The sequence below is a fragment of the Temnothorax longispinosus genome, chromosome 8 (assembly GCF_030848805.1).
Source record: "Temnothorax longispinosus isolate EJ_2023e chromosome 8, Tlon_JGU_v1, whole genome shotgun sequence".
Lineage (NCBI taxonomy): Eukaryota > Metazoa > Arthropoda > Insecta > Hymenoptera > Formicidae > Temnothorax > Temnothorax longispinosus.
The window spans coordinates 11,171,134-11,194,861 of NC_092365.1; the positions used below are offsets into that span (position 1 = coordinate 11,171,134).

A 23,728-nucleotide genomic window follows, 5' to 3' on the forward strand; every position below is an offset into this window, starting at 1 on the left:
AATTAAATACCTTTTATAAAATTTTTCTTAATTACTTTTAGTAGTAGTACTAGAAAGTACAAGTCAGTCTCTTTTGATTCCATCATATTCTTATATTCAGATTTTTCTTTCTTTAGTCCAAAAATTTTTAACTAGTATATATTATCTGTGCAATACGTATGATTGGGTGATACCTTAATAACGTCTTAATGACGTTAATAAGACGTCATTGAAATGTTATTTGACATTACTTTGCTACTTAAACAATATCAAGTAGCTAGTTAGTAATTAATAAATTTTTAATTATTAATCAAAAATTATTCAAGGAAAGTTCTAATTAACTACTTGATATTGCTTAGGGAGATTACAATTCCATCTTACATATATAGGCTATTGTCTATGTGTTTTTAAAAGGAAGTAATTCTTTAATGGAATTTTATTGATTCATACGATCATTTGACACTAAAATAAGTTAAAAAACGAAAATGCTATTAAATTAAGGGGTGCACTTCTGAGATATTAACAAAAAAGATCATTTTCCATTGTTTTTAAAATATCTCGAAAACGACGCAAAATACGAAAAAAATACAAGACAACTTTTTTGTAGGAAATAAAATTTTACATAGAATACGTATATAAAAAGTTTCTTTTGGATATCGGAAACCCAAGAAAGAAAATTAAAACAAAATTGAAAAATAACGAAAATTTGGGAAAAAAGATTTTTTTTATATTTTTGCGTATAACTTTTTTTCTAGCAGTGTAAGTGATTTTTTTGTTCTGAGATGAAAGAAAGTAGACATTCTAACGAAAAAAATGCGGGGTTGAAAATATTTTTACGACCAATAGTGACCGAGATATCGTTCATGCAAGTTGAATGGTTTTAGTAAGTTTTTCAGTGTTTTGCTTTGATTTTAATTTAATGTTATTTAAATTGTTTTTTTTTGCAAATATTAATAAAAATACATTACTTTTATGCGTCATCTACAATAGCATCGATTTCTTCGTCCACATCATTGTGAATATCGTAAAAACACAAAAAACAGAAAAACACTGAAAAACACTGAAAAACTTACTAAAACCATTCAACTTGCATGAACGATATCTCGGTCACTATTGGTCGTAAAAATATTTTCGACCCCGCATTTTTTTTCGTTAGAATGTCTACTTTCTTTCATCTCAGAACAAAAAAATCACTTACACTGCTAGAAAAAAAGTTATACGCAAAAATATAAAAAAAATCTTTTTTCCAAATTTTCGTTATTTTTTAATTTTGTTTTAATTTTCTTTCTTGGGTTTCCGATATCCAAAAGAAACTTTTTATATACGTATTCTATGTAAAATTTTATTTCCTACAAAAAAGTTGTCTTGTATTTTTTTCGTATTTTGCGTCGTTTTCGAGATATTTTAAAAACAATGGAAAATGATCTTTTTTGTTAATATCTCAGAAGTGCACCCCTTAATTTAATAGCATTTTCGTTTTTTAACTTATTTTAGTGTCAAATGATCGTATAAATCAATAAAATTCCATTAAAGAATTAGTTCCGAATAGGCGTCATTTTTTAGCTCCAGGCAATAGCCTAATAGTAAGAACTCTTGAGACGAAACGTTACGCACCTTGTTTACAAGCGTTCAGCGGTTTGTTGTTAAAACATGTACGGCAAAAGGGGAACGCTAGATGTCGACAATGAAATCGGCTCAAATGTGTAACTAAATCTCAGTTCTACTCTACTTAATCTTATTATAAAAATTTCCAAAAACAAAAAAATCCTGATTTAAACGTAATATATACATTTATAATGTTTACATTAATTAATGTTTATAATGTTTACATTTATAAACTTTATGTTTTTATAGCGTATTTTAGTCCACGAGAGAGTCTTATTAGTCCTATATACGTATACTTTTTTCCTTATTAATGTTTGATTGTACAGGGTGTTTAAAAATTCGATGTCCAAAATTTTAGGGGTAATAGAATAGATTAACCAAAACAAATGTTTTTTGTTAAAGAGGGTTGCTCAAATCAAAATTATAAAAATTAGTTCAAAAATGGAAGATATTCGTCTATGGGAATCTGTCGTTCATGCCGAAGTTGAAGAAAATTGTCTGCATGGTTGTCGAATAATTAATTATTATTATCGAACTTATACTCTTTATACACAAGCGATATAGCAAAAATGTTACAACACTTGTAATATAATTCGGTAATTATTCACTTTAGGGGAAACACCTCTGATGACCTTGACCTTGAGTGAAAATTGACCCTGAGTAACTTTTCTTTATAACTTACTCGTCGCTCATTGCTTATTTAAAAGTTATGAACAAAAAAAGTTCGAGAAATATAACAATATCGAAGGGAAGTAATTTGCTGATATATGTATATAGACAGTACACATGTAGGCGGGAGAGAGGCTGCTGCCCCTCTCTCGCAGATAGGGTTGGGTAGGCGTGGATCTCGCTTCGCGTGGATGTTTGGACAGCATTGTACTTTCCACGCAAAGCGAGGTTCACCCCATCCCACCCCACCTTAACCCTACTCATAAGGAGAAACGAGATTTTATTATTGTACGGTTTGGGTTCTCAACTTTCCACGCGAACTAAGGTCCACCCCCACCCACCCTTGCTTGTGGAAGAGGGGCGGTATAGCCCCTGAAAACGCATGGAAAGTGTATGCGTGGAGACAGTAGGTTCCACCTCTCTTACGATTTCCACATACATATTAGTCGTTTGCCTTTCAATATACTCAAATGGCTGTTATATTTTTCAAACTTTTTTTGTTCATAACTTTTAAATAAGCAATGAGCAACGATTAAGTTATAAGGAAAAGTTACTCAAGGTTATGTTCTTGACAACATATGTCAAGGTCAAGGTCATTGGAAATGCTTCCCCTGAAGTAAATAATTACCTATAACTCTCGAAAACATATTAAAATGTTAAAAATTAATAAAAATAGATGCAAATGATTTGTCTACATAGTTATCAAGAAATTGTAAAAATAAAAACAGCATATTGCCACATTTTAACGTGGATAATTATGTATTTGGGTTTTAATTGTACAAACAACGATTTAAAACTTTAAGAAACAGCTAATTAAATGCATTCCATATGTTCATTTGCTAAAACTCGTTTATGTCACGCGACGAAAAATTTGAACGCAACACATCTATAGACTTTTCTCTCTTGTCGCCTGCCCCGCGCAATGTGTGATACCAACCACCCTCCTTAAATAACTATGGGTCTGAAACTAACATTGAGCACTTGTGAACCCGCAGATAAAATCAGAGATTGGAGAAGGTTATTAGGTGTGATTGAGAATTACTTTATTATAGCAATGATTAAGCTAATAGGGACAATGCAGAGACTAAAAAAATATGATACCTTCTCCAATTTTTCATTTTACCTGCACAGGGGTAATTATGCAGAAATACGGACCACCCTCCGATGACCTTGGCCTTGACATATGTTGTCAAGGTTGTCACCTTTCTGAGTGACCTTCAGAAGGTTTTAGCCGTCGGTCATTGTTTGTTAAAAAGTTATTAACAAAAAATTTAATAAATAAAATGTAATTTTCTGACACCATATATAAACTATATGCTTTTATATTACATTCTTTACTAACTGCTCGGGGGGCGGTAGAGCCGTACCCGGATTTGCGATAAAGCGAAGCTCGAAGGACCAGGGGAGAAGTGTAAAGTCTCCCCAAAGCGAAAGTTAAAATGCGACTCACCGTTCGTTGTGCCGTCGACTCCTGGAGGCTTCGTCTCGGTCGCGATCGGGCCCGTGCAGCAACGCAGGCAGGGCAGCGAGCAAAGCGAAAGCGAGGCAGGCAGCAGTAAATTAAGGCAGGCAGCAAGCAAGCAGGAGTAAGCAGGCAAAAGCAGCACACAAGCAGGCCGAGAAAGTAGGCGATCGCACTATCTCGCGACTCCGGAATAGCGCAAGTCTCCCTGCTCCGATAATCTCTCTGTGCTCCGTTAATCTCTCTGTGCTCCGAGACGTCGTAACGATGAGTGCCGAGAGCTCGCGGCGCTGGAACAGTGTCGCGAGCGAGTACTTATTCTTCAGGCGGGTGCCCTCGTGGGGTGAGCGAGGGCAGCACCGATTGGTGAGTCGCGCAATTATCGATTCCGCGTTGATCGCGATCCGCCGACGTTTCGCGCGAGTCACCGAAATACTTAAGACTAGGTACGCAAGAGTATTATGTACAACGAGTAACGAGACTAAACTATTAAGTACGATACATGCATCTATCTACAGTTTGGTGCGCGCCAAACATACCGCCCACCAAAATACAACGAGTTGTATTTTACTCAATTTGATTCGGTCCCCTGTGGAGCAGGGCCCATCGGCAGGGGGCACAGCTTCACTAGGGGACGCGTGATCGTGCCGTCCGCCACCCGCACCGTGGCGACACGCGGGACGCCGTCGCTGCCCGGATGCAGCGCCTCCACTCGTCCTCGCCTCCAACGCAGAGGAGGCAGGTTGGCGTCCTTGAGGAGGACTAACGCCCCGACACCGAGCGGGTTGACGGAGGTCCACCATTTGGGCCGCTGCTGCAGCGTATGGAGATACTCCTGATGCCAGCGCCTCCAGAAGTCCTGGTGGATTCGTTGGACGAGCTGCCACCGACTCAGACGATTCATCGGTAACGGGGTCACGTCTTGAGTGGGAACGGAGACGAGCGGTTCCATTGTGAGGAAATGACCCGGCGATAGGACGTCGAGGTCGGTAGGGTTGGTGCTCATCGGGCAGAGGGGTCTGGAATTCAAGACGGCCTCGACCTGCGCGAGGACCGTCGTGAATTCCTCTATTGAGAGGACTTGATCACCCACGGTCCGCCGTAGGTGGGTTTTAAAGGTCTTGACTCCCGCCTCCCAGAGGCCCCCGAAGTGGGGCGCGGAGGGAGGATTAAATGACCACTTGATCTTCTCTCGCTCCGCTGCGAGGCTCATGCGGCTTTCAAGTTCCCGCGCGGCCCCTACAAAATTCGTTCCGCAGTCGCTGTAGAGGAGCGAGCAGCGTCCGCGTCGGGCCACAAAGCGTCGCAGCGCAGCGAGGAAGGAGTCGGTGGACAACGAAAAGGCGGCTTCCAGGTGCACCGCCTTAACCGAAAAGCATACGAAAAGGCACGCGTATACCTTGACGGAGGTGACCCCCCGGGCTCGTCGCGTAACTATGTTGAACGGTCCTGCGAAATCAACGCCGCTGATCGAAAATGGCTTGGCCCGTCGGACCCTATCGGCCGGTAGGTCCGCCATGAGGGGCTGAGCAGTGTGTGGATTTACGCGGAAACATTGATGACATCTCGAGAGTACGCGTTGTATAGCGCGACGCGCCCCGAGGACCCAATAATGTTGCGTGAGCAGGTATTGCAGCGTGCGCCGACCAGTGTGCATGTTCGTGCGGTGCACGCGTTCGATAACGAGATCCGTGAGCCTATGTTTACAGGGCAGTAAGGCAGGGTGCTTGTTCTCAAATGTCAATCCGGATTTTGCAAGCCTGCCGCCCACCCTGAGAATACCCACCGGATCAAGGAAGGGAGCGAGCTTGCGAAAGGGCTTGGGGAGCCTTCTCCCGCTTTGGAGACGATCGATCTCATCGCGGAAAGCATCCGCCTGTACACTCTTTACAACGAGTAGTAACGCGGAATGCAGTTCGAGCTGATCTATGGCCAAAGTCGTAGGAGCAGATTTTGCACGGAAGTGATGTACAAACCTGAGAATGTATGCTATAATTCTGCCAATTTTCTCGATTGAAGAGAATCTTTCGAGCAATGAACGTACCGCGTCAGGCGGCTCGAGCGCCACGAGCGATACGATTTTCTCCTCCTCGATCGGAGGGGTTTCCGAACCGTGGGAAGGTTCGACTCGGGGTTCGAAGCGAACAAGCCACTCAGGGCCCGCCCACCACATCGAACTGGCCACCAGATCGCGAGGATAAAGCCCGCGGGAGCAATGATCCGCCGGATTGGACTCCGTGTCGACGTGACCCCAAGCTGATACTGGCACGTTGTCCTGAATGAGGGCAACGCGATTTCTAACGAAGGTCTTCCACCGTTGTGGTGCGGAGCGGATCCAGGCCCGGGCGACCTCGGAATCCGTCCAAGCATACTCGTCGTCAATGTCAAGGTGTCCGCGGAGGGTGCGCCGGACGTACGCGATTAATTTAGACAAGAGCAGAGCCGCGCAGAGCTCCAGACGGGGAATGGTGAGGGGGCGAAGCGGGGCGACCTTAGACTTGGCGCACAGTAATCGGACCCCGACGCCGTCGCGCGTAACGATTCGCAGATAAATCACGGCTCCGTACCCCAGCTCGCTGGCATCGCAGAACCCGTGGAGTTCGCAGCGATCTACATGGCACGAGTTAAACGCGCGAGGAACGCGAAGGGAAGATAACACGCCGAGCTCCGCCTGGAAACGACTCCAACTGCGACGAATGTCCATTGGTGGCTCATCATCCCAATCTAACTTGAGGGTCCACAGACGCTGAATTAAGCACTTCGCGGTAAAGGTGAGTGGGGCCAGAAAACCCAGGGGGTCGAATATGCGCGCTACTTCCGACAGTATAGTGCGTTTGGTGCACTCACGATCCAACGCGTTGACTTGAAACCCGAAACTGTCAGATTGTGAATGCCACCGAAGGCCCAAAATCTTCTGAGATTGATCCTCGCTTGACTCGAAATCTAACATCGATTGGCTACATAACTGCGGGTCGAGGCCCTCCAGCGCGGCAGGATGGCTGCTCGACCACTTTCGAAGCTCGAAGCCGGCGCTTCGGAGAAGCGACAGCAATTGGTCGCGGAGTGCACGAGCCTGTTCCACCGTCCGAACGCTCGTCACGACGTCATCCACATACAGCGCCTCGAGTAGGGCTGCGAACGCTAGAGGATATTTCTCGCGGTATTGATGAGCTAACTGGAGCAAACAATAGATCGCCAAGAACGGGGAGGCGCTAAAGCCGAATGTAACTGTTTTGAGGAGATAGTCGAGGATGGGGTCCGACTCCGAGAAGCGCCAGACGATACGTTGGTAGTCGCATTGCTCCGGGTTTATCCAAATCTGGCGAAACATCTGCTTTACGTCCGCGGTTAGAGCGATCGCTCCGGCGCGGAACCTAAGCAGGATGGCGAGCAGGTCCTGCTGCAGCTTCGGACCGCTGAGTAGGGTGTCGTTGATCGATAGACCGTCCGGGCCTCGCGAGGACGCGTTGAACACTACCCGCAACTTAGTGGTAGTGCTATCGAGTTTTATACACACCGTGGTGCGGTAGATAATAAATGTGGCCATCCGACGGGAAGGGATTGCGAATTACCTCCATGTGTCCGCTATCGAGATAGTCCTGCATGAAGCCATTGTAACCAGCTCTGAACTCCGGATCAGATTTAAATCGACGTTCTAGTGCGCGGAGACGACTAACCGCAATGGAGCGCGAGCCGACGAATGTAGGAGGATCCGACACGAACGGATACGAGACCACGAAACGACCCGAGGGGTCACGATACGTGGTCCTGGCGAAGATTTCCTTGCAGCGTCGATCCTCGTCCGAACAAGACGCGTCCTCCGGCACCTCCTCTAATTGCCAAAAGCGACCCACCGATGTAGCGATCGACTCGAGCGTAGTCGCGAATGACCTCAGGGGCGCTGCCCGGACTGCGGGGGATACCGCGCCCGTCAGGACCCATCCGAAGACTGAATTGAAGGCGTCGGGTTCTCCCCTTCCCCCTTTACGACGGCCCTCCCGTAGCACCGACACAAACGAGTCCGCCCCCAAGAGGATGTCAACACCGCCGGGCACGAAATATTCGGGATCCGCGAGCGGCAATCCCTTCAAGTGTTTCCACGGCTGGACCTCCACCTTGTCATTAGGCAGCGGCGAGGTTATGCGCGAGAGGACCGTAGCCTCTATCGAGAACCGAGTGTCGTCGCGACCGCGCGCGCGGATCACGAGGGAGGTGAGGCCCCTCGTCGTGGCCGCCCTGGCCTCGTTTATCGCCAACACGGTTGCACTGTGTTTGGTGCGACGAAAGCCGCCCTTCCGGAGGCAGCCCTCGGTAATAAAATTGGCCTGGCTCGCGCTGTCCAGCAATATGCGTACGGGGAACGCATTGCCACGCGCGTCTATCGCCTCGGCTCGTACGGTGGACAGGAGGACGATTCTATTGGCCAGGCTAGTCATTGTCACAATCGGCGCATCCTCCGACTGAGGAGCGGGTACGGCGGCCGGTTCGGCAGGAGTCTCGCTAATGGGTTCGGGCTTAGGGGTAGTATTAGCGCTCTGCTCGTAATGCAGAAGCGTATGATGCTTTGTGCCGCAGGACCGACATGCCCACGCGGACGGACAGTTTTTCATGCCATGCCCCGAGCGCAGGCAGTTGAGGCACAATCTCAAGTCGCGAGCCTTAGCCTGCCTCTCCCTCGGCGAGAGTTTTAAAAACTGGGAGCACTTCGACACGTAGTGAGCCTCCTTACAAACGGGGCAATCGGCCGTGTTAGTCACGAACGACGAGACCGGTGTGGACTTGGTTTTGGAGGACGGGCCCGCGACGGCCTCGAGAACTTGACAATGTTCCGCTAGAAATTTCGTGAGTTGAGTATATCGCGGTATCTCCTCAGCCCGGTGAGCCGACTCGAATTTTTCCCGAAGGGAACGAGGAAGCTTGTCTAACAAAAACTTCAGTAGGATAAAGTCCCATGAATCGGTAGGGAACTTCATCAATGCGAGCGCGCGAGTGTTCTCGGTAAACGTGTCTAATAAATTGTGAAGAGTCTCGGCCGTCTCCGCCTTCAATGGCTTTGCCTCGATTATCGAATTCAAGTGATGGTCCGCTAACCTTCTCTTATTCCGGTATCGACCGACCAGCGAGTCGTAGGCGATCAGATAGTACTCATCGGAAAACGGCAGGTTTTTCACCACGTTGAGTGGTTCCCCTTTGAGCGAAGCCAGCAGATACTGGTATTTCTCTATCGCGGAGATCTGCTGGTTGTGTATCGACGCGTTGAACAACGCGATGAAGGAAGGCCACAACGTAAGGTCGCCGGAAAACTGCGGTAGCGGGATCTTAGGCAACTTGACCACCGAGGCCTGACCCGAAGGCTGTGCCGGCGCGCCCCCGAATGGCGCGCCCGTTTCACGGTGATATCGACTCTTCACGGCGTAATGCATTTTATCGAAACTGGCTCGGATTGCGTCCTCGACCTCGAAATCCGCCGCTTCTTGGATGACCTTCAGGTGGGTGGCCTCAAAATCCTCCGCGATCTTCGCTACGCTCGAGTAGCGAGCGAGGAAGGTCGCTCGGATTGCCGCGTCGGTCGCGGCTTGTAGGGAGAGGTCGTGTATTTCTTGCATACGCCGATTGCATACTTCGCGGCGGGCATATGCGTTTTTCGACATGACGTCAGAAGGGTCGTCCACCACAGACAGACGAAGCTAAGAGCGAAGGGTAAACGACGAATAGGCAGTCGGAGGCGACGGCAACTCGAACCAACAATATTGAAACCCGGCGAAAACAATCACGAAAGTTAGGTCGCCAAGGTGAGGGATAACGGACGGCTCCGCTCGGCGCTCGCGCAAGTCCCGAGGGAATATTCTCGATAATATTCCTCGAGTTGAACACTGAGAATATCAGCCGTTGGATTAGCGCGATAAACACGCGTCGCAGAGTTCGAAAGGCAAATATTCTCGATCGATGACAATAATATTTTCGAGCGATGGTACTTTCGCACGGAGCACGAATGTCGGGATAATACAAGTGCTGGGTCGGGCTGTGCGTACCTCGCAACGACGTAAACACGAGCGATGCTCGAGACTATACAGAAAAACACCGAGCGCGAGACCGGCCCGTAATCGAAGGCCACGGCCGTTGTCTCTATGCGCGAAAGTATCGCTGGCCCGGAATACTCGGATATTCGTCCGAGTATGTCGGGTACGATTAAGTCAATTATGTGGCGACTAATTACCGCGGCGAGCGCGGATTCGATTTTAAGGCGATTAACGGCTGCGGCCCGAGCTATGACGAACGAAGTTCGCACGCGTATTCCCGCTGCGAAGCTAGCGTTGCACGAGAGATACCGCGCGAGACACGAGTTGTCAGCACGCCGAGCGTTATTGCACCTCGTTAATGCGAGAATAAGAATTCGGCGAATTCGCGTAAATTACAGGCGGCTAATGGCCGATTGCGCGATGCTACGCGAGAATTCCCTTCGCGAAGCGTACGTTGCGATACGGGAGATCCTGCGAGATCCGCAAGGTCACGCGCTATTGCACTACGCGTTACAGAACACAAGATTCGGTGACTTATTACAATGAAAGGACACGCGAAAGGTCGGCGGTAATAGACTAATCGCGATGATATGAAAATCCGGCTCGAAGGACCAGATGCTCGGGGGGCGGTAGAGCCGTACCCGGATTTGCGATAAAGCGAAGCTCGAAGGACCAGGGGAGAAGTGTAAAGTCTCCCCAAAGCGAAAGTTAAAATGCGACTCACCGTTCGTTGTGCCGTCGACTCCTGGAGGCTTCGTCTCGGTCGCGATCGGGCCCGTGCAGCAACGCAGGCAGGGCAGCGAGCAAAGCGAAAGCGAGGCAGGCAGCAGTAAATTAAGGCAGGCAGCAAGCAAGCAGGAGTAAGCAGGCAAAAGCAGCACACAAGCAGGCCGAGAAAGTAGGCGATCGCACTATCTCGCGACTCCGGAATAGCGCAAGTCTCCCTGCTCCGATAATCTCTCTGTGCTCCGTTAATCTCTCTGTGCTCCGAGACGTCGTAACGATGAGTGCCGAGAGCTCGCGGCGCTGGAACAGTGTCGCGAGCGAGTACTTATTCTTCAGGCGGGTGCCCTCGTGGGGTGAGCGAGGGCAGCACCGATTGGTGAGTCGCGCAATTATCGATTCCGCGTTGATCGCGATCCGCCGACGTTTCGCGCGAGTCACCGAAATACTTAAGACTAGGTACGCAAGAGTATTATGTACAACGAGTAACGAGACTAAACTATTAAGTACGATACATGCATCTATCTACAGTTTGGTGCGCGCCAAACACTAACATAAGCATAAGTTCTCCTTGATTATCTTTTCTATTGTTGATATTTCTTGCAAATTTGAAACTGTACTCTTCGGAAATAAGCCAGTATAAGACAAGTTTTCATACAGATAACATTCTGTTGAACTATCGGAAAATATCAGTATTGTAAGGTAACGCCCGGTCCGTTGCTCAGGTTATACCAACGGCAAAGCGGTGATTCAGAATGGATGGTTGAGGGTGAAGAAAAGGTGAAACTCGATGAAACGCGTAACAGATCTTTATTCGTTAGATACACGCGGTGTACGTCCGCATGGCTCGGTCGCCAGACAACGACTCTCTCGAGTCACGGTTTGAACAGGGTGTGTCTACCGCGCGCGCCTCTCACGACCAATCACGGCGCGCTCCGCGCGCTTACTACAGCCAATCATCGCGCGCTATTACAACCAATCACCGCTCGTGGGGTCGCTAGGCGCGAAGTGTATGTGCACGAGCGCCTCGTAGGTGAACGCGGGAAATTCAAACACGGCCTATGTCCTTAGTCGACGTTTACAGTATTAAAAAGAGAATAATAAAAGTATAAAATAAAAAAGTAATAATGTATTTATATGCTGCTATTTCAATTAAATCGTTAAAACAGATAACAGTTTATGTTTTTGATTAAAGCAGATAATATTTTGTATTCATGCTTTCATGCAATTTTTAAATTTAGTAATTATTACTCCTAGAAGTTTGGACATCGAATCTTTGAACAGTAGAAGACAATATAAAAATAATAAGAATTGTAAGATTCTTGATAACATCTTATAGATAGCATTGTGTATTCTAAATATATTGTAAATATATATGTAGTACTAATTGTGATATATTTTTAGATTGTTTAATGTATTCACAAAATTCATCAACCTATACTATATTAACCGGATTAAATAGCACTTATGGAAACGTATCCTTCTGGATTAAACTTTGGAATCCTCTTGACGAACAAAATGTATATCAATATTGTCAAATATAAATAAATCTGATAAATTCAGGTATCATAAATCATAATACAATTATTGAAATTAATCTAATATATTTAGGCAGAAGCCAGAATATTATTAAGCTTGCTTCCAATTCCATCTTCCGCTAAAAAGATCGCTCAAGATTGGAAGGCAGGAGTTGAACTTTTGATTTCGAATAATATCAGCGGTCAAACGTATCCAACTATTGATGTTAGTGCAAACAATTTATACGAATAAAAAAAAATACAAATGTTTAAACGGTGAAAGCATTAATGTAATGTAATATCTGATTAATTACTAATATATATTTTTAGATGCATCTTTTCGAAAATACACCTGAGATATTACTCAGTTCTAAATGGATTGGCTTGTGGATTGCATGGGGCGGTGGTTTCATATCACTTGGAATGCATGGTGTATCTAAACCATTAATTATGGACAAATATAAAATGGAAAATAGTATTTCAAGTTTATTTCCTGACAGCTTTTTGCATTATGGCATTATGGGCACTGGAATTTTATGGAAAACGGAGTTTTGTCAAAAATGTAAGTGGCTTACATATAAATTGCAATATTGCGTACCTATATGTTGCATATTAATTTTTAGAATTATGAAAAAGAGTTTGTGTTTGTGTGTGAGATTATTTTTTTTTATCATCACAGAAACTAATTTATTTCATAAACAAACATAATATAATATTTCATAAAAATAACATATACACAGCATTAAATATAGAAACAGGTTATAAAAGTATAAAAATAATAAAAACAAAAGTACGTCAAAGAATAACTATATAGATGCATAAAACAGTCTCAAATATGTGGTAATATAATTTCTTTTTTTAATCTTTAGAATAATAAATAAATTTATATTAATCAAATTATCCTTTACTCTTCAAATAATGGATTATTTTTTTTATTACTTTTTGGTTTATGTAATCAGTGGCTTATGGGGGGTTGAACGGGGATAGTTTTGCCCCGGAGGCAAGATTTGTTAAATTAAGCGAGTTTACTCGAAGGACCAGAGGGGAGTAGTTAAGATCCCCTCACGACTAATGATATGTTTAACGCAAAGGCAGAAGCGCATGCAGCAAGATTGTAAAGCGAAAAGCGACTCACCGGGATGCGTCGGTCGCCTTAGCTCCGTCGGGCTTCGTCCTGTCCGGGCCTCGTGGCCGCTCAGGTGTCCTCGTCTGCTTCCGCATGCAAAACGCAAAGCAAGGCAGGCACGTGCAAGCAAGCGAAAGCAAAGCAGTAGCGAGCGTAGGCAGAAAGTCGTGATCATGCGGCCGGCGCTTCTCAAGATCCCTTGTGTGTGTGTGTGTGTGTGTGTGTGTGTGTGTGTGTGTGTGTGTGTGTGCCGCAAGGCGGCTTGCCGAAAAGTGTATGTGCCGTAGGACGGCTTGACGGCGAATGCTGATGAGAGGTGTGTCCTCTCCGAATACTTGACGATGAGTGTTCTGTCCCCGCGGTCCTGGAACATGTCGCTGCGGGCGAGTAGTTGTTCCCTTTCCGGGGGGGGGGGTGGATGCCGTCGGCGGATGGACGGTGGCAGCACCGACAGGTGAGTCGCATGATTTGACTGCTCGCGATCCGCCGACGTTTCGCGCGAGAATTACAAATGACTTATGCAACTAAGTATGAATTACATACGACTACATGAACATAAAGTGACTATACTAACGACTACGCTATATACAAGGCGATACGCCGAACAGAGGTAGTTTCTTTCGATAAAAGGTGCTCAACACTTTTTCTCCCTTTTCCGAATATACCTGCTGTAGTATTTCATAGGAGATTCCTGCTCCTGCCATTTTTTAAATAATACTATTAGAAATCACATCTTTTAAATTTTTCAAAGATGGTAATATAACTTTAGCCATCACAGATTCTTTATAAATCTTACAAATTGCACATAAACTTTCCTTTATGATGAAGATATGACCCAATTCTTCTAAAACTTCAACATCAAATAATGCTTCATGAAATTGTCCAGGTGTTTCCAATTTTAGCAAATCTTGCGCCAATGTTTGCAGCTTGAACGAATTTTTTTGTCCTTTCCTTTCAGAGAAAAGTTTTTTCAATACAGTTAAGCTGTCGGAAAATCCAGCAATTTTCGAGAAATTTTTAATCATACCATAACTTATAATTAATCGAAGTAAATGAGCAGAATCGAATGGGGTATTATGAGCCACCAGAGGTTTTGCACCCAAGGTTTTGCTGAAAAGTTGAGAAACTCTTGGAATGATTGCAACGCCTCTCGAGGTAAAAAAGTTACGACTAGTTTTCCATGGAAGTACAGATTCCCTTTGATATATGTCAGTCTTGTTACTCAAGAAGCATCAGCATTAATAGGTCTAATAGGACGGAGATACACAGTAAAAGTACATTCTTCAAACTTGGCTGCTATCTGTAGGATTTCGGCATTTTTTGAAAAACCAGAAGTCTCCAAATCAAAATAAACAATATTACAACCTTCAGGGGACACAGAATCATTAGGCAGTTTGTCAGCAAAACGTTTTGAATCAATAAATGTGGCACTTTCCATACTGATATTCATACCGCAATTTAACTGATACTGTACACCCTCAGATCTCTCTTTTGACTTTCTTGAAGCTTTTTTTATTTGACTTACAAGGGAGCCTCGCGAAGTGGAAAATTCTGATTTTAATGAAACTTTCCACACATGTAGGGAGAGTAAAAAGATGAATTTAGATATTTTTTGTAGCGGCCCAAAAACGGTTTTAAGGGGTGAAACCACCTCTCATATGTAGAGCGGTTTTTTGCTTTTCTCGATATATTTCGAAAAGTATTCAAAATATAAAAAAATGTTTCAAATGTTTCGCTGCTAGACCTCAAAATTAGGTCAGCCTGGTGTGTATGTGCGAGCGAGTGGGTGTGGGCGATATGTCTAGCAGCGCCAAGTTTTTTGACAAGAAAAATTTATGTATTTTAATAAAATATTTTTATTTTTTGTACTGTTACCTCTGTAATTCTTTGCGATGCGATTAAATCTTTTAAAATACATATATAAACTTTGTATTTAAATACCTTGTATTCCCTTATTGGGTTTAAATATTTTAATAAAATATTTGTATTTTGTACTGTTATTCTCTGTGTAATTCTTCATGATTCAATTTTTTATTCTAATCGAAGAAAAGCAGTAGTAATATTATACCTCGAAAAAACCTAAGTAACAAGTGGTAGACGTAATCTTTGTATCTCGAAAAATATATGTTCTCTGTAATTGGCGCTGTAATTTAAAAAAAGATATCATTTCTTTTTTGTAATTGTAATAATAGATCACTTGAAGCGCGACTCTTTTTTTGATAAGGTAACGTAATTTTGTGATGTGTATCACTTGAATAATAATTTTTTGGAAATAAAAATAATACTGCTTAGGTTTTTTCGAGATTTTTGGAGATACAAAGATTACGTCCACCACCAGTTACTTAGGTTTTTTCGAGGTATAATACTACTACTTTGTTTTTTTTTTTCGAGGTGAAGATACTACTGTTTAGGTTTTTTCGAGATTTTTCAAGATACAAAAATTTCGTCTACCACTTGTTACTTAGATTTTTTTAAGGTATAATACTACCACTTTTTTTTTTTTTTTTTTTTGAGGTAACAACATATACACTACTATGCGTGTACTTGGCGCCTTTCTTTACCTTTTTTTTAAAAAAGGTAATTTTGTACAGATATCACGCTTTTTTGCAGTATTACGCATTGTATAAACAATATGTACAGGGTGTTATTTCGAGGTATAATACTACCACTTTGTTTTTTTCGAGGTAACAACATAATACATATATACTACTATGCGTGTACTTGGCGCATTTTTTTACCTTTTTTTTGAAAAAGGTAATTTTGTACGGATATCACGCCTTTTTGTAGTGTCATATAAGACGTCGGCGTTAGAAGTAGATAGAAGAAGAAGTATCTTAATAAAAAATTTTCACATTTGGACTTTGCGTCGCAATATCTCCGCTCGTAGGGCACGTAGCGGAATATTATGAGAGAAACCCCCCCCTAATTGGACCCCAAGCTATCGATCAAGCCTACTTAGAACTTGATCCGTTCACTCGTTATCGAGATCTCAACATCTCGGGTACTCGCAACCCGTCGCGTCGCGTAAAAGAGTCATCATCATCACATCACATCATCATCACGGTCGGTCTCGCTCCGCGTGTACTTGGCGCGAGACACTACCGTGTCTCTTGATTGAACAAGGACAGGGACCGTATTCTCGAGCCTGCCCTAATGATTTTCGTGTGCGACTTTCTATTTGAAAAACATTGAATTTCGCATGCGAGTTTCATGAAAACAATTCGAGAATAAGGCTCCAGAACGACGCTGGTGTGTATTCGAATGACCTAGTTTACACCGATCTCTTGATACGCGTATCAAACCAATAATCAAACTAATTTACTAGTTATTTACCATTTAATACGCGTATCAAGTGATCAATATAAACTAGGCCAGAGTGAAGTTTTCGAATATAGTCTGAAAGGCTCTCTACCCTATAAGGGTATTCCATGCTTTTAAACACTTTACCCGCCATCGTCGCCGATTTCATTCCAGACTTTGTATAACAAACAGTGGCAAATACTGGCCGTATTGTCCTCTGAAAAGAGGCAGGAGCCAACGAAACCACCGTTTCATACTGATTGTGAGAGAAATCGCGAAAGTACAAATGGTAAGTACTGTCTTTTCAATATATATTTCACATAATTTCACATAATTACAATATATAAAAATTTAATTCATATTATATGTATTTAATTCATAAAATTTCTTATACAATTTTATTATTTTACAGTTCGCAGACCAAGAGGCAGAGCCGCGGGGATACGACGCCAAGAAGAAAGGTTCATGGCCTTCTTATATAAATTGTCATCACCCAATTACCATTGGGGTAGACGAGGCAGAGGCAGACGTTGAGAGCAACAGGATTTAATCTTTGTCTCTATATAATCTCTATATAATGTCTCTATATAATGTCTCTGTATAATATCAATATATAATAATGTCTCTATATAATGTCTCTGTATAATATCTATATATAATAATGTCTCTATATAATTAATAAAAAATTTGTATCTCTTATAATCTTTGTCTCTATATAATCTCTATATATAATAATGTCTCTATATAATCTATATATATATATATATATATATATATATATTATCAAATCCTCTTGATTCAAAACGATCTTGATTACTTTTATTAATTTGTATGTAGCTGTTTTGAGACAAATTAGTTGTTTCGACGCTCTCAGGTTGTACAGGTAATTTATCCTCGAGAAAGTCGAATAGGGATATTTTTCCGCTGCTTGGTTTACTGTCCTCGGTTTTCTTTTCCCGTTTGCCACGCGACTCTCGTGGTTCCAATAATACCAGCTTTAAATGGCAATCCTTGACCTATATCTCCCAAAATTAAGTCACCATCTAATTCTCTTTCATCAACAGCTACGTCTAAAAATAAAATAATGTATTAATATGATATTATGGCTACGGTCAATGTGACACTACAAATGCTTCGAAGCATTCCTCTTCTCTTTTCTTTCAATGAAGAAAGAAGGAGAAGAAGAACGCTCCAGAGCATTTGTATCACGTTGACCGTAGCCTATATATCAAGATATATATATATCAACAACCTGTTCACCGTTCTCTGGATAGAATTGTAACACTGCTCTTGCGCTTCTTGACAGACATGCATACAACGTTGATAAGAAACGATATAAACGTTTTGTAGGATTGTGCAAAGTTTTGCTTGCATAGCACAACCACAAGCGCAGAAATACTGACAGCCCCATCAAACGTACCAGCTTTAAATGGCAATCCTTGACCTATATAAAAATAAAATAATGTATTAATATAATATTATGGCTACGGTCAACGTGACACTACAAATGCTTCGAAGCATTCCTCTTCTCTTTTCTTTCAATGAAGAAAGAAGGAGAAGAAGAACGCTCCAGAGCATTTGTATCACGTTGACCGTAGCCTATATATCAAGATATATATATATATCTTTCAGCAACGTGCACAACTTCATTTGAGGTTATAATTGGGTACAACATTCATCGCACGATACTTTTATAATTGCAAATCGGAAACGTACCTCGAGTTCAGCTCTTCTGCGATCAACGAAGTCGGGATCGAACGTGTCAGTCGTCACTTTCTGCCAAGCGTAGAGAACCTTCTTTTCCGGCAGCGATGGTAACACGATGGGTGCGTTCAGCCGAATACTCCGCTAGCCTAGCAATCGTGAGCAGTCGCTCGTTTCCTCTCCTTTTAATCCATTGGGTCAAAAGAGAGGAAACGAGCGAAAACGAGCGACTGCTCACGATTGCTAGGCTAGCGGAGTATCGGCTGAACGCACCCAATGTAGGGATACGAAATCTCCAGATAAGCACGAAGCAATTCAATTCAGTATATCGCCGGCACGATTACGGTGTTACTGCCGTTTCGCGTACGCGCGTATGCGCGCGTTGTCGCACCTTACCTCGCGACGCGTAATAAAGAGTCACACGGTCGGTCTCGCTCCGCGCGTACTACCGTGTCTCTCGATCGATCGAGATAGGTTAACTGCAGATGATGAACTGACTGACAGGAGACATCGAATTCAAGCTTGATTCATAAGAATCGACTTAAAAATTCCCTAGCGGCACTTTCTGCCAAGCGTAGAGAACCTTCTTTTCCGGCAGCGGTGGTAATACGATGTAAGGATACGAAATCTCTCCAGATAAACATGAAGCAATTGACTCAATATATATTATATAAGTATATACCTAATTTACCTAAATAGAAATCTTCCTCCTGACCGATAAGTCTATCGACCTAATTTCGAAATACGCGCGCGATATCGAAACTGGCGATACCTGCGCCGCCAGCGTCGAAAAAGTGAAAGAGACGTTTCTGATTATGACGTCATCATACAAGAACGTCGGCGTTAGAAGTATATACGTATCTTAAAAATAAATTTTCACATTTGGACTTTGCGTCGCAATATCTCCGCTCGTAGGGCACGTAGCGGAATATTATGAGAGAAACCCCCCCCTAATTGGACCCCAAGCTATCGATCAAGCCTACTTAGAACTTGATCCGTTCACTCGTTATCGAGATCTCAACATCGCGGGTACTCGCAACCCGTCGCGTCGCGTAAAAGAGTCACGGTCGGTCTCGCTCCGCGTGTACTTGGCGCGAGACACTACCGTGTCTCTTGATCTCAACATATCGGGTATTCGCAACCCGTCGCGTCGCGTAAAAGAGTCACGGTCGGTCTCGCTCCGCGTGTACACTACCGTGTCTCTTGATTTTGCCGCTAGGGAATTTTTAAGTCGATTCTTATGAATCAAGCTTGAATTCGATGTCTAGGTGTCCCAGGTTGCCGATGACGAGGTTCACATAGTGCGCTTCATAGTTTTCGGTATTCAGGTGTATTAATACCTTGAATTCGATGTCCACGTGTTCCAGGTTGCTGATGTCGGGTTCCAGATAGTGCGCTCTATAGTTTTCGGTGTCCAGGTATAATAATACGTTGAATTCGATGTCTAGGTGTCCCACGTTTTCGATGACAAGGTCCACATAGTGCGCTTTGTAGTTTTCGGTGTCTACGTGTATTAATACCTCGAATTCGATATCTACGTGTCCTACATTCAGATTTAAAGTTATTAATACACGTAGACACCAAAAACTACAAAGCGCACTATGTGGACCTTGTCATCGGCAACCTGGGACACGTAGACATCGAATTCGAGGTATTATTACATCTAGACACGACCGAAAACTACGGAGCGCGCTATCTGGACCTCGTCATCAGCAACCTGAGACACCTAGACATCAATTTCAAGATATTAATACACGTAGACACCGACAACTACGGAGCGCACTATGTGGACCTCGTCATCGGCAACCTGGGACACCTAGACATCGAATTCAAGGTATTAATACACGTAGACACCGAAAACTACGGAGCTCACTATCTAGACATTGTCATCGGCAACCTGGGACACCTAGACATTGCATTCAACGTATTATTACACCTGGACACCGAAAACTATAGAGCGCACTATCTGGATCTCGTCATCGGCAACCTGGGACACGTGGACATCGAATTCAAGGTATTAATACACGTAGACACCGAAAACTACGAAGCGCACTATGTGGACCTTGTCATCGGCAACCTGGAACACCTAGACATTGAATTCAACGTACGATTACACCTGGACACCGAAAACTATGAAGCGCACTATCTGGATCTTGTCATCGGCAACCTAGGACACGTGGACATCGAATTCAAGGTATTAATACACGTAGACACCGAAAACTACGGAGCGCACTATGTGGACCTCGTCATCGGCAACCTGGGACACGTAGACATCGAATTCAACGTACGATTACACCTGGACACCGAAAACTATGAAGCGCACTATCTGGATCCCGTCATCGGCAACCTGGGACACGTGGACATCGAATTCAAAGTATTAATACACGTAGACACCGAAAACTACGGAGCGCACTATGTGGACCTTGTCATCGGCAACCTGGGACACCTAGACATCGAATTCAACGTACGATTACACCTGGACACCGAAAACTATGAAGCGCACTATCTGGATCCCGTCATCGGCAACCTGGGACACGTGGACATCGAATTCAAGATATTAATACACGCAGACACCGAAAACTACGGAGCGCACTATGTGGACCTCGTCATCGGCAACCTGGGACACCTAGACATCGAATTCAACGTACGATTACACCTGGACACCGAAAACTATGAAGCGCACTATCTGGATCCCGTCATCGGCAACCTGGGACACGTGGACATCGAATTCAAGATATTAATACACGTAGACACCGAAAACTACGGAGCGCACTATGTGGACCTCGTCATCGGCAACCTGGGACACCTAGACATCGAATTCAACGTACGATTACACATGGACACCGAAAACTATGAAGCGCACTATCTGGATCTCGTCATCGGCAACCTGGGACACGTGGACATCGAATTCAAGGTATTAATACACGTAGACACCGAAAACTACGGAGCGCACTATGTGGACCTCGTCATCGGCAACCTGGGACACGTAGACATCGAATTCAACGTATTATTACACCTGGACACCGAAAACTATGAAGCGCACTATCTGGACCTCGTCATCGGCAACCTGGGATACCTAGACATCGAATTCAAGCTTGATTCATAAGAATCGACTTAAAAATTCCCTAGCGGCACTTTCTGCCAAGCGTAGAGAACCTTCTTTTCCGTTGACTTAATAAATATATATTATATCAAGCTTGATTCATAAGAATCGACTTAAAAATTCCCTAGCGGCACTTTCTGCCAAGCGTAGAGCGTAGAGAACCTTCTTTTCCGTTGACTCAATATATATTATATATTACCTAATTTACCTAAATAAAAATCTTCCTCCTGACCGATAAGTCTATCGACCTAATTTTGAAATACGCGCGCGATATCGAAACTGGCGATACCTGCGCCGCCAGCGTCGAAAAAGTGAAAATGACGTTTCTGATTATGACGTCATCATACAAGAACGTCGGCGTTAGGAGGAGGAGTATCTTAAAAATAAATTTTCCCATTTGGACTTTGCGTCGCAATATCTCCGCTCGTAGGGCACGTAGCGAAATATTATGAGAGAAACCCCCCCCTAATTGGACCCCAAGCTATCGATCAAGCCTACTTAGAACTTGATCCGTTCACTCGTTATCGAGATCTCAACATCTCGGGTACTCGCAACCCGTCGCGTCGCGTAAAAGAGTCACGGTCGGTCTCGCTTCGCGTGTACTTGGCGCGAGACACTACCTTGAGTGGTGGCGCGAGAGACACGCGAGACACCTCTTGATATTTGCAAAATTTAATGTGGAAAAAGATTGCGTAATAATTTTGAAATATATTTTGAGTTTTATCCTCCTGTATTACATTATTACATAGCATACTCTGTGTTTGCTGAATCGCTGCTAGATGGCATCTTTTTTTTGTACGTAAAAATAATGAACACTGGTATATGTGTAGGGGAGACCGAGGCGAAGTCGGCCGGATTTTTTCGGTGCCGATTTTTAACAACAAAATAAATCATTTTAGTGAAATATAGTATACCATTGTAAAGAGTGAACCCTTGGCTACAAAATTTATACAGGCATTTTTAGTCTGTTGTTTTGTTCAACTGGTATAGAGTAAAAACGACAAAGGTGCAAAAATCGAAGTCAAAATTCCCGGGGCGGATTCGTTATACCCCCAGGGCGAATTCGTGTCTTCATTCTCGGACTGGATTTTAAATAAAGATACATAATTTTGATTATAAAAAATAATAGAATACACTTTATTCATTGTTTTTTACTATAAAAATAATAATTTCATGAAGAAAATTAATTTTCTTTTTTGCTACCAGTGTCACTAAAACAGTTAAAGCATTTAAAAACAGAGTCTGACGAGCGCACGCACTCGTTGTGTGCCTTACGCCTGCACGAAATGCACCGTTTTTCATCGGCTCTGTCTATTATGTCCGAGCATACGCAGCACATATTATTTACCTTTCTTGATTTTTTTCACCCACTACTCATCGAAGGCTGCGGTTCTAATTGCGTGGCATTTTTTTGGGCCGGCCTTTCTTTCTCGGCGTAGTGGTCGATTTTATCGTTGACTTCCTTGATTTCTCATCTTTCTTCCGCTTCGATTCCGCCTGTTCAGTCGCCAATTCCTTCATTTCAGGCGAGTCAGTAAGGACGGCGGTCGTCCTTCGTTTTCGTCTTTTACGAGTTGTCTGCCTCGGAGCGGCTTTAGGAAACGCTCAAATACTTTCAAGCGTCGCGCTCAAGTTCCGTGTATCATCACGACGGGACATAGAAGAATCCGTGAAATCAAATTCATTTTTATTCTGTTCGGCTGCGTCAGGTTCGGCTAATGTATCCGGATCGGCTGCGTTAAGATTGGCTTCTTCGGGACCAGCAGAAGTAGAAGGGTTCTCCCTATCCGTAACGCTACTCGGCAAAAATTCGTATTCCTGGAAAATGTCCGGGTTGAATGGAAAAATTCCAGTGCATTCAAATCCGGACACAATATTTTGATGCGTTACGGCAAGTGGCAGTGCCTTAGTCACGATTCCAGGGATGTCATATCGTCATAGTCCTACTAGGATTCCACAAGCTGCTCCTTGTCGACGGCAGCCGTTTTGCGATGGTACGTGCGTACCATTTTCCTGTAGTTGAGAAATATAATGACGCATTTGCAACGGAAAATAGAGTGAAACCACCAGACCGAGTCCGCCCCGGTGGCTCGTGACCGATTTCGCCCCGAACACAAGTTTTAAGTTTGGTCGCTTATAAAATAATAGAAATCAATGAAAATAAAAAAACTACACTGGATTCGTGTTCAGCATGCATTACTCTATAGAATTACTTACTTTGAGATTTGGAGAGACAATAATACTGAAGGTGAGACTTCCGTTTCCGGAACGATCGAGGTGACAGGTGTGGTGACAGTGTGCGAGTAAAAAGTGAATTAAAAGGAGAGTTTATAGGAGGCGGAGGAGGGTGAGAGTGTACGAGAAGGGAGGAGTAAAGGTGAGTGAGTGTGGAGGTGAAAGGGGTGAAAGAAGGAGGAGCGGGAAAAAGGGATTAAAGGGTAGAAAAGTGACAAGGCACGGGCAAAGGATACGGCACGAACGACAGTTGGTGTAGAGGGGTGACGCGATAGGCGAGCCGAG

The 23,728-nt window shown here is 43.7% G+C and overlaps 2 protein-coding genes and 1 long non-coding RNA gene across 5 annotated transcripts in view; 1 reads left to right on the top strand and 2 right to left on the bottom strand.

The window, feature by feature from the left end:
• Positions 1-4,286: 4,286 nt before the first annotated feature.
• On the bottom strand, positions 4,287-11,001 carry LOC139818276 (uncharacterized). The gene is made up of 2 exons (XM_071786898.1): positions 7,233-11,001; positions 4,287-7,189 (listed from the first exon to the last, which is right to left on the bottom strand). The coding sequence occupies exons 1-2, from the start codon at positions 9,364-9,366 to the stop codon at positions 4,287-4,289; spliced, it is 5,037 nt and encodes a 1,678-aa protein (XP_071642999.1). The 5' UTR covers positions 9,367-11,001.
• LOC139818277 (uncharacterized) overlaps positions 10,739-23,728 on the top strand; it is a 91,091-nt gene continuing 78,101 nt past the window's right edge. The window contains exons 1-2 of the mRNA XM_071786900.1: positions 10,739-10,837; positions 12,306-12,537. Of these exons, the coding sequence (XP_071643001.1) occupies positions 10,739-10,837; positions 12,306-12,537 (331 nt within the window). The remainder of the gene's footprint in view (positions 10,838-12,305; positions 12,538-23,728) is intronic.
• On the bottom strand, positions 16,752-18,596 carry LOC139817385 (uncharacterized). 3 transcript variants are annotated; one of them, XR_011733214.1, is made up of 4 exons: positions 18,344-18,596; positions 18,118-18,254; positions 17,654-17,845; positions 16,752-17,471 (listed from the first exon to the last, which is right to left on the bottom strand). It is a non-coding gene; the product is annotated as an uncharacterized lncRNA (long non-coding RNA). The 3 variants fall into 3 exon arrangements; XR_011733215.1 differs by having other exon boundaries at positions 18,502-18,519; XR_011733213.1 differs by having other exon boundaries at positions 18,118-18,596.

What these genes read in the sequence shown, in the direction of transcription:
- LOC139818276 (XM_071786898.1), bottom strand. Translation starts at nt 9,366, where the DNA reads ATGTCGAAAAACGCATATGCCCGCCGCGAAGTATGCAATCGGCGTATG. An exon ending in TTATTATCTACCGCACCACG is followed by an intron (nt 7,190 to 7,232) that starts GTGTGTATAAAA and finishes AGTTGCGGGTAG; the next exon opens with TGTTCAACGCGTCCTCGCGA.